Genomic DNA, 10,745 nt, shown 5'->3' on the forward strand with positions numbered 1-10,745 from the left:
GTTATATGGATGTTTGTGTGTGTGTGTGCACGTTGTCTCTATCGTAACCGCATCCTCCTACTAGTTCTCATGCAACTCTTTTCTAATTCTTTGGTAACACTCCCCCTCCCTTATTTTCCTGCAAGTCTTATTCTTTTCAGTGACAAACTGCTGTTCTCACATTGATTGATACGGTGTTGCCTCTCTCTTTCAGTCCCACCTGCTTTTTGCAAAGTGGATTTTCTTGCACTTCCTGCGCAACACATTTAAAAAAAGAAAACCTGAAAAACATAATTTTACAACGTAGCCTAGATAAAACTAGTATTCCTAAGGGCCTTTTAATGATCTGTGACCAAATTAACTTGAGTTTAATTCACATTAATTATTTGAGTAAGATAATAATATAATAGCATAAGCAGAATAATATAATATAATAAACATAATAAACTAATTTAAATAAAACCTTTGACGTACTATAGATATGTTAATAACTACATATTTGAATACCCTTTAGTTAAGATCATTGTTTTCACATCAAATTAAATGAAATGTGCATTTGATTGCTCAATAATAATACTAATATTTGCTTTAAAAGATCACCAGTTGCTTCCTGTTTCTGTTGGAACCGCGCGCGCACCCGGACTGTATGGAGTGAGAGCGCGAGACAGCGGGGAAACATCACGTGGTGACATATCTCTACCACTGACGTCATCGTCCCCATCTCCAGGCAACCCCTCCATCAGCACACGCGTCACCATACGACCGAGCCTCGCGGTTGCTCGGCAACAGTGACTTGCGCTCGAGCCCGGCCTTGCCTTGCACCCAGCTCGGAGCTCTGACGCGGGTGTGACGTTAATAAGGTGGGTATCAATTTGTTATGGTGGCGGGGGGAGGAGGAGGAGGAGGAGTTCCCCCTGTGAGTGCCGAGGCTCTGCTCTGCATTCCGGCGGAGCGCACAGATACACACGGTCGCAGCCGAGTCCCGGGCTGAGAAACTTGTTGTATGAACTCACAACTCAAAATAAGACGGGAAGAAAAAAGTTGCTCCGCGCGTGTTTTCTACAGTTTTTCCTCCCTATTGTCGTTATTGTTTTTCCCCTCTTCTTGTGGAATGGTTTACATTTTTTCTGGGAACTTTGAGAGAAGGTGGTTTATGTCCGATTTTTAAGGTAAGACGAGACTCCTCTCTCCAAAATACCTACTTTTTACTACCTCAGAGGCAATAAACCGTTTCTGTAATTTTCTTGCACAACCAAAAGTGCTTTCGTTTTTAGTTAAGCTGATTTGTCTTTTACTTTCTATTTAACATTAACAAAAGCAACGTACATTTTGTAATCAAATGATGTCTATATGATTAACACATTAGGAGAAGTTATCCGTTTTTGATCATTTTTTTTAGAAACTCGAAAATGTGTATGCTTAAAAAAATATTTTTAGAGGATAACACTGAAGAACATTTTGATAGAACCTTACTCAGTCCACTCTAGTGAGACTTTCTCCCACTGACATCATTTGTTATACAAGCAAGTTTTCACCCTGCTGCATGTGATGTAGAGCCCTGCCTTTGGTGCACACCAATACATACGTGTATCTACCTATCACAAAATAAGAATGTAATGCAATTATGTAAACTATATCTGAATATGCAGTGAAATTAAAGCAAGTGTTTTTCTCTGCAGGTATTTACCCAAACCTATCCCAACGCTGTAACTCCAGACTGTTGATGCACCATGGTGATCCTGACAGAGAGCAGCCAGGGGGCTCAGTCCAGCTCGGCCCAGGGAAGACCCCTGCAGGTCGGCTTCTACGAGATCATCCGCACGCTGGGGAAGGGAAACTTTGCCGTGGTGAAACTGGCCAGACATAAAGTCACCAAGACACAGGTCAGCATCTCTGCTATAATTATGTGGCTGTTTTTTTAAAGATGCATAACCTTTCAAATTATAATTTACAATTTATCTTTTCAGGTGGCCATTAAAATCATTGATAAGACCAGATTGAACCCCTCCAACCTGGAGAAAATATACCGAGAGGTGCAGATAATGAAGCTGCTTAACCACCCTCATATCATCAAACTCTACCAGGTGTGTATAATTGTTCATGTTTGTGCAGTGTTGTTCTATGCATGGCTGCAGCAGTAGTTGTTCAACCTGTATTACATCCTCAATGGCGAAGCTTGGTTGTGTGACGGCCCCAAGTGCAGAGAGCCAGTCTGAACACACGCATGCATCTGGGAGGGAAAATGCAATGGTGTGGAAAGCTTTGCAAAATATGGGCACATTGATTTCCCTCAGTTACAGTGTGGTTGTTATCATTGATATGTGGATGCAGCCGTGCCAAATAAGGAGAATTTGTTAACCAAGTGATATTGTACCGGCTCACTGCAGGACTTTGGTAGAAGAGATTGTAGAGATAGCGCTTCTGGTTAAAGCTTCGTCCACAGGTTTGGACATCGAGCCCAATTACCAGCCGTTAAAGTCCAGTGCAAAGTGTCAGCGCTTCACATGAACCCAATTAGCCTTCCTGCAATTCAATTGAAGACTTAGTGGAAATAATTGACTATTTCTCCTCGGATGGCCTTTCTGGTGTTCTGGCTCGTGCCTGGCAAGAAAAGGCAAAAACACACAATGCCCTTTCTTTTTTCTTCCTTTGGACTCATTCTGCCCTTTGTTAAACTCTGTGCTGTTTTGCTACTTTATGAGATTAGACCTACTTAATGTCTGATTTTAAGAAGCTAAGCAGTATTTACTGTGAAATCATGTCTCAAATCAAACAAGCTCCTGTCGAGACGGAGCAATTTGTCCATAAATCTATATCAGAAATGTAAATAATTTACAAAAATCACCTTGTTAACTGTTAACCGAGAAAAGGATATACCGATAATTGCATTAGATTGGATTATGATCAGGTCAGGGTAAAGGTGGCTCTCAAGTCTAACATGGATGACCTCTGTTTGTATCCTGCATGTGATGCATCCTCTTTAATCTGCGTGCCCCTTGTCTGAGGTGATGCGAGTCAGATGGTTGGTACTCGATGAAGGGAAGGAGGTGGTCTGAGACCTTTTGGCTGATAAATCAGCTGCTGCTTCTCTAACCGGTTTCATGAGAGTAACATTTCGTTTCCCCTCTCGAGTCGAGGATAATTTAAGCCTCTCCCTTTCTCTTTGTCTCCTCTGTTTGACCTTGTGTAAATGGCACATTCCTCTTATCCCCTTGAACAACACCCCACTACTGTGCGGCAGTACAACCTCTGCTGATCTCAAACACAAAAAAAATCCATCCCTGTATTATCTGTAACTGCTTTTTCCTATTCAGGGGATGGCTCGAGCCAATCCCGTCACACTGGAGGAGCTGCCAGATAATCACTAAAGCGGCAATAATGTAGTCCCCTAATTGATTAGTCAATTGACAGAAAAAGAATGACCACGTTTTTGATAATCGATGGCGGAAATATGGAAATAATATGGAATTATCAATTATATCAGACTGAATTATGAGCAATATTTATAAAATGCTGCACAAGGCCTGTCAAATATGTGCATCTGATGGAATAAGGAGACCATTAAATGTTTTAGGTTAGAATATTTTGCAGCTTAAACAACCTTAAAGCTACTTTATGGAAAACAAAATGGAAAATATGAATGTTAAGGAGGTAATCTTCCTTCTGGGATAGCTTGAGGGTGCTTGACGTGCCGTGCCTGCTCTTCAGTGCTGTGACGTCAGCAGCACCTCAAGGTGACAGAGCCCCGGAGAGCTGCCCTATCGGACGGACAAAGACTGCCCCCCCCCGCTTTGAGGAGCGGTGGATTGAATCCTTCTTCTCTTGGTTTTCTAAAGGGGCTGGTGGATGAAAAAGATTAAGCTGGAGTATTCAGTTTAATTTTGTGACATTTGATTCACAGCAGCTTTTCCCAGAAAGGGCTTTGTTATCTGACAACAAAAAAAGTCTTTGTATTGCAACCTTTCTGCTCAGCTGCCCTGTTCCTGAGGGCTCTCCTGGGGAATGGGAGCTTTTTATGAGCTCAAGGAATGAATTGGGAATTGCGTCTTTCCGGCCTACATAGTGCAAAGAGTGTATTGAGTGATTGCACTCATGGTGTTTTTGATACACTAGACTAGACGTACAGGTGAATACTGCCCCATGTGAATTTGTCTCTCAGTTTCCTGGAATTAAAGAGATAGGGGAGTAGTGTTGAAATACAACACTAGGACTGTTGCCAACTAGTGTCAGCCTCAGGAAGAACATCTCCAAACATTTGATCAGTCTATCTGTGCGAAAGATATGCATTTTCCACATTTCCCTTTTGGGTGTGTTTTTAACATAATTGATACAGGGAATAATGAGACGAGGAATTTGGTGGCTAGAACATTCTTATGCCAAGAGATGCCTGGAGCGGGCTAAACAGATGAATTTGGAACTGGTTTTACGTCATAGCCAGCTGCCAATGGCATAGTCAGTTAAAACTCTGTCCTGTTTCCTTTTGCTTAGGTCATGGAGACCAAAGACATGCTGTACATTGTGACAGAGTATGCGAAGAATGGAGAAATGTTTGGTGAGTTCAGCTTTCAATTTTTTAATATTTTACTTTTAAAATGAATATTGGCCAAATATGTTCTCCAATAGATAAAATAATATACATTTTCAAGTCAGAAACTTGGCATTGAATTAAAATATCCTCTCTCCCTACAGACCACCTGACGACAAATGGCCGCATGAGTGAAGATGAGGCGCGAAAGAAGTTTTGGCAGATTCTTACAGCCGTGGACTATTGCCATCAACACCATATTGTTCACCGTGACCTTAAAACCGAGAACCTGCTGCTGGATGCCAACATGAACATCAAAATAGCCGGTAGGTCTGGTAGTTTGTGACTTCGATTAGAAGGGTTAATTTGTTTTGATTAGAAAGCATGTTTTGAATCTAATATTATCTTTTCATACCCCTGTCTGTCTCATGTGTGGGAAACTATATATTAAAGCTCATTATGATCTGGTCTTTCGACAATGATAAGGACATGTCACTGACAAATACACTGAAAGGCATCGTGCACTTTCAGCGCGATGAGCTCCTCATGTTGGAAACAGAGAAAACTGAGAAGTTTGAATAATAACAGTTTTGTGTATCTCTTTCTGTGTCTTACAGACTTTGGATTCGGAAACTTCTATAATGCAGGGGAGCCCCTGGCTACATGGTGTGGCAGCCCGCCTTATGCTGCCCCTGAAGTGTTTGAAGGGAAAGAGTATGAGGGGCCTCAGCTGGACATATGGGTAAGCTTATAGAAGTAATATATAGACAGCATTATTAATTCTAGCATTTTTTTCTTTCATATGCTTAAGTTCTCCGTTTTGCTATTTTCTATACAGAGCCTTGGTGTGGTGCTTTATGTTCTGGTCTGCGGCTCGCTTCCATTTGATGGACCCAGCCTTCCTGCACTGAGACAGAGAGTCACTGAGGGACGATTCAGAATCCCTTTCTTCATGTCTCAAGGTATAACGGCAACACAATCATAAAAAATACTGTCTAATCTTCCAAGTGTTGTGAATCCAAGACTCATTCCTTGTTTTCCATCCTCCAGACTGTGAAAACCTGATCCGTAAGATGCTGGTGGTGGACCCGTCCCGGAGGATCACCATGGCCCAGATCAAGCAGCACCGCTGGATGCTGGCAGACCCCACAGCCGCCCACCAGACCCTCAGCCACTCCCTGACAGAGTACAACTCCAACCTGGGGGACTACAGTGAACCAGTGCTGGGCATCATGAACACACTGGGCATCGACCGCCAAAAAACTATCGAGGTGAATTCAAGATTCAATTGTTACTATGTCGTCTCCAAAGAGATTTTACTCAACAAGGGCAGCAAGCCCGAACACAGACATATTGCTTTAACTCTAACAATAAAGATGAGAAGAGCTAAAGTAAGCTGTAAAGAGAGAAAGTGACAGATACAAGCTGGCATTAAGAGCCACAGAAGGATAACGGCAACACCACTAATCTGCTGTCTGTCCTCTTCCACAGTCTCTGCAGAGCAGCAGCTACAACCACTTTTCTGCTATCTACTACCTGCTGCTGGAGAGAGTGAGAGAGCACCGCAGCCAGCAGCTGAGCCGCCAGCAGACCTGGAGCCAGAGACCCAGGAGCACTTCCGACTCCCCCGGCCCAGAGGTGAGCACTCCAGCAATTTGATTGTCATACAACGTCAGATTAGAGAGGCTGACAAAAAGGACAGTGTACAGATCAAAAGTGCACTCTCTATGACTTGTCTACCTCCTGTAGCCCTCCATTTCATTGTGATGTAACCTGCCACTTTATACTTGGATTCTAAAACGTTGTGTGCCTTGTGCTTGTTTCTAGGCGATCATGGAGTCAGCTGAAAGCTTTACATCTACAGCATTTTCCATTCCTGCCCAAAGCACTGCTCCAGTGTACCCGGAGATGGAGTATGACCAAGCTGGATTGTTTCAGGTAAAAATTGATTAAACTTGACAGCCTTCTACTGTCGGCAGCTCAGTGTTAGGAGAGTTCGCCATTATCTTCTACTAACGGTCCCACTCTTTGTGTTTCAGCGTGTGGTGTTTCCAGTGGAGGCCAGCCTAAACCGACTGCTCTGGAACCGCTCCATTTCCCCCAACAGCCTGCTGGAGACCAGCATCAGTGAAGAGGTGCGACCCAGAGACCTGGAGGAAGAGGAGGCAACACAAACCTTTGCGCCTTTGCTCCCTCCCAGCACAACTTCCCGCAGACACACACTGGCTGAGGTGTCGGCCCGTTTCCACCAGTGCAACCCTCCATGTAAGTATGTTATACATAAACCATTAGTTTGAAAGGCTTCACTATACAGCACATTTTGATGCCCACTGTTGCATATCCAACGTTTTAATTGTTTTGCCTGTTGTGTTTCTGTAGGCATTGTGGTCTGTCCTTCCGATGGTGCCTCTTCTGACGGCTGTCTGAAGTCCTCGTCTAGTCCAGCCCACACTTTGCAGGATGCTATGGGTGGGATGTCAACACTTCTGGCCTCTCGTGCTGAAAGTGGAGCCCTGCTGCCTGCTGAGACCCACCTGACCCTCTCCTCCCACCTCCTGCCCCAGGCCCAGGGCAGCCTGCCCGCTGTCAGCTTCCAGGAGGGTCGCCGAGCCTCTGACACCTCCCTCACACAAGGTACAGTGCATTCATCCACTCTGATTCATCCATCTTTTTTTATAATGTGTCACTTTATGCGATCAAAGGAGCATTTTCAATAACTTTCCACTGTCTTTTCACAGGCCTCAAAGCTTTCCGGCAGCAGCTGAGGAAAAACACACGCACCAAAGGGCTTCTGGGATTGAATAAGATCAAAGGTCTGACGAGGCAAGTCATTTCTCCCCCCTCCTGTAACCGCGGCAGCCGAGGGTCTCTGGGTCCGGCGCTCTCTGAACACCGCAGCATGCTGGAGGAGGTGCTGCACCAGCAAAGGTGAGAAACGTGAGCAATATTACTCAAGAGCACACTGTTGATGTTGATGTCTGAGGTGGCCAATCAGGTCAGACTTTACAGCCCTGATATTAATAGTCAGATCTTCTGTCTCTATTTTTCAGGATGCTACAGATCCAGATCCAACCTCAGCCTCCGGTCCAAGCTGCTCCGATCGCATCTACCCAGAATCCCCTGCTGTTTCTCGTCCGGCAGCAGTCACCCTCTCCTCCACCCGCTACAGTGTTTGCTTCCTCGTCCATCTTTGACACCCCTACCCCCTCCGCCCTGCCTCCTCAGCAAACGTCAGTGGGTTTACAGCACAGCCCGTGGAAACAGAGCTTAGAGACTTCCTCCTCCGGCTGCTGCTCATCATCCTCCTCAGCCTGCTACGCCTCTTCTCTGTCCCCCGTGGCCTCCGCTGCTTACCTCCTTGAGGCTCGTCTGCACATCAGCCAGCAAACCCCCCCTCCCTCCCACATCGGCCTCCAACAGCTGCCCCAGTCGACAACACAAGTCACCTTCCCCATCATGTCCAAGCCAGGGGCGTGGAGCACGGACTCGGCCTCCAGCACAGACCCGGACCAGCAGGACTCGTGTCTGTCCACACAGCAGCAGCTCATTAGCTGTGTGATGGTGAAGTAAAACGATCACGACCAGATATTCTTTTCTTTGTGGAAGATAAAGATTTGGAGCCGTAAAAAGAAAAAAAGCAGAAGTGAGGAAGAAGAACAAAAGCAGATGCAAGCGACACATGTACACTTCATTTAACAACATGCGGTACACATGGGAGAATGTGTATGTTGTGTATACTTTAATAGCATATAAGCTAAAGACTAAGCAATAATCAGACTCTGGACAAGGCGCTAAACCCGTATCAGAGAGCAAGAGAAGCAATAATAGACTGAAAGGCAGCGCCCTGATGATAGTGTCACTTGAATGAAATGGAGTTGACGGTAGCTGATAAAGTTGCATCTCCCGTGCTTTGATGCTGTTTTTCTGAGACGCGACCTTTGTTGAATACCGGAAGGCTCCCTCTTCCTTCTTGTTTATAGACACTTTTGTGTCATTTCCTGTTCTCTATGTTTTTCAATTGACTGGACAGAAGACCAAACATTTTTTTTTCCACTTTGTTCGCCTTTCTAAAGAGACATCTCTCTGTAGCAGTGCAATTAACATGCAGTATAGTGTCTAAAGCTTCACTGAAGGAGTTCATTTGTATTGAAACTGTGATTTTTTTTTTTTCTGTGCAAGATAATTATAGTTACGCAAATGCTGCTTTTACCTCAAGCCGCAAAAGACTGCTACATCCTCATCAGCCAAAAACTGAAGGACGATGGTGTCTCACTGATTGAGTAAAGCACAACAGGTACATTCCTTCAGCTTGGTAGCACCCTACACATGTGGATACACTGATCCGTATTCCCTTGTTTGATAAACACCTTCTCGTTAGATGCTTTTACTACCTCCACAGGCAACAAATTAGAAACCTGTAAAAAGAATCCCCGAAGAAAATGGTGTCAATCCCAGTATATCAGAGGAAACAACATTTTCAAATGCACAGAACAAAGACTGTGGGAAATGTGCAATATTTCACATTGAAATACCAAGGAAGCATAAGGCGTTATATAGGATGGTCAAATGTACATTTGCCTGAGGTGTTTGTGTTCTTATTTGTAATGTATCTCTTTGCTGTGCTAGCTAGCTGTCTAGAACAGGTACTATTTGTGTGACATAAAAACATGTTACTGTAGAAATTGAGAGAAAAGACTCAAGGCATTTCAAAATGTTGTTTCTTCTCACAGCATGCTTGTAGGTCTTTAACTGAAAGGAAGAATTTGGGTTTTACTAAAGAGCAAAGAGCACAAGAGATGAGTGATCTATCAGATACACTACTGACTACTCACTTTGAATGCTGTCTCAAAAAATTTAGCAAGGTGGTTAGCAAACATATTTCACATGATCTCCTTAGCTGTTGCCATGGGAACACTCTGGCAACCACCAAATCCCGAAGCTACAAGTGCTATCTATACCTATAGCTTACCATGGTGGTATTCATTTTTGTACTTTTCTAGAATAGAAAAAAAAGTCAGGATATAGCAATACTATGTTGTGCTGGAAGCTGAACTTCACACAGTTTAAGGCTGAACGAGATGTGTAATATTATAAGCTTATTAAGCCCTCTCATATCTGTGAAACAACTTGTAGAAGAGCAGTGTTTTTGCAAACCAAGTTCTGTTTTGGAAAAAGTGTTGATGTTTCTATAGAACAACTTTGGTTTATTGCACTCACTACAAACACTTGTGCCTTTGAACAAGCTCCTGATCTGAGGTCTTCATCTCCGATCATTACATTAAAGAAAGAAGCTTAATGGCCCTTTTGAGACCTTCTCGGACCTCTCTCTCTTCTTCTGTATCGGACCTTTGAACTTGCTGTGTAAATAGAAGCGAAAATTGCACTTTATTTATATTTTATTTCTCATGACGAAAACAATTCTTCACAAACTATTGAAACACTAAGACTCTTGATGCAGTTATCTTTTTTGATAAAAAAAAAATAAGATCCTATTTCCTGGTTTGTAACTTGATCGTGTGTGTGTGTGTGTGTGTGTGTGTGTGTGTGTGTGTGTGTGTGTGTGTGTGTGTGTGTGTGTGTGTGTGTGTGTGTGTGTGTGTGTGTGTGTGTGTGTGTGTGTGTGTGTGTGTGTGTGAGAGAGTGAGTGAGGAGAAGAGAGAATGTCAGTTCAAGAAAGATTGTGTATTTATGTGGCTATTTATTTAAATAAAGTTCCCTTCCTAAACTGTCTGTTGTCTGGATGTTATTCAATAACTTATATCTACGGTTAACACGTCGGTCGATATTTCATTATGATAAAGGAATATGAAGGAAACCACTAAAGCAAAGCAAGATAAGATAAGATGTACTTTATGGATCCCAAATTGGGAAATGTTTTTGTTACAGAAGCTAAAAAACAAGGCATTGCACATAATTAGAAATGAAAAAGAGTAAAAAATGAACAACTATAAAATATAAACATTTCAAAAATCGAAATAAAACAGGACTTGACTGTAACTATTTGACAATTAAAACACTATTGAAGGGCCAATTTACAGCTAACACAAAATAAAAGTAGGATATTATTTACATTAAGTGAGCAAGGAATGCCATACTAAATTATATAAATGTAGAATTAACCTTTTCTATTTTTAATTCTCACATGTGATTATCGTAGGCATTGTAGGCACAGCCTTATGCAAATCTAGATTTCTCGCACATACTGAATGAGCATGTGACAAACAAAACCTTTTGCATCCTT

The 10,745-nt window shown here is 43.0% G+C and overlaps 1 protein-coding gene across 2 annotated transcripts; it reads left to right on the forward strand.

Moving 5' to 3' along the window:
• The first annotated feature begins 934 nt into the window (after window positions 1-934).
• On the forward strand, window positions 935-9,818 carry sik1 (salt-inducible kinase 1). Of its 2 annotated transcripts, none has more exons than XM_034232431.1 (14): window positions 935-1,148; window positions 1,659-1,862; window positions 1,947-2,063; window positions 4,468-4,531; window positions 4,669-4,830; window positions 5,122-5,246; window positions 5,343-5,466; window positions 5,555-5,775; window positions 5,996-6,142; window positions 6,332-6,442; window positions 6,544-6,769; window positions 6,884-7,138; window positions 7,243-7,432; window positions 7,555-9,818. In XM_034232431.1, exons 2-14 carry the CDS (start codon window positions 1,710-1,712, stop codon window positions 8,072-8,074), a joined length of 2,415 nt encoding a protein of 804 aa, XP_034088322.1. In that variant the 5' UTR covers window positions 935-1,148; window positions 1,659-1,709; the 3' UTR covers window positions 8,075-9,818. The 2 variants fall into 2 exon arrangements, with proteins under 2 accessions (XP_034088322.1, XP_034088323.1); XM_034232432.1 differs by having other exon boundaries at window positions 7,243-7,441; window positions 7,555-7,816.
• The last annotated feature ends 927 nt before the right edge of the window (window positions 9,819-10,745 follow it).

Source organism: Gymnodraco acuticeps, unplaced genomic scaffold (assembly GCF_902827175.1).
Source record: "Gymnodraco acuticeps unplaced genomic scaffold, fGymAcu1.1, whole genome shotgun sequence".
NCBI classification, from domain to species: domain Eukaryota; kingdom Metazoa; phylum Chordata; class Actinopteri; order Perciformes; family Bathydraconidae; genus Gymnodraco; species Gymnodraco acuticeps.

Coding starts and splice junctions, on each gene's coding strand:
- sik1 (XM_034232431.1), top strand. CDS start 1,710: ATGGTGATCCTGACAGAGAGCAGCCAGGGGGCTCAGTCCAGCTCGGCC. Junction 1,863..1,946: donor ATAAAGTCACCAAGACACAG/GTCAGCATCTCT, acceptor TTATCTTTTCAG/GTGGCCATTAAAATCATTGA. Junction 5,776..5,995: donor ACCGCCAAAAAACTATCGAG/GTGAATTCAAGA, acceptor CCTCTTCCACAG/TCTCTGCAGAGCAGCAGCTA.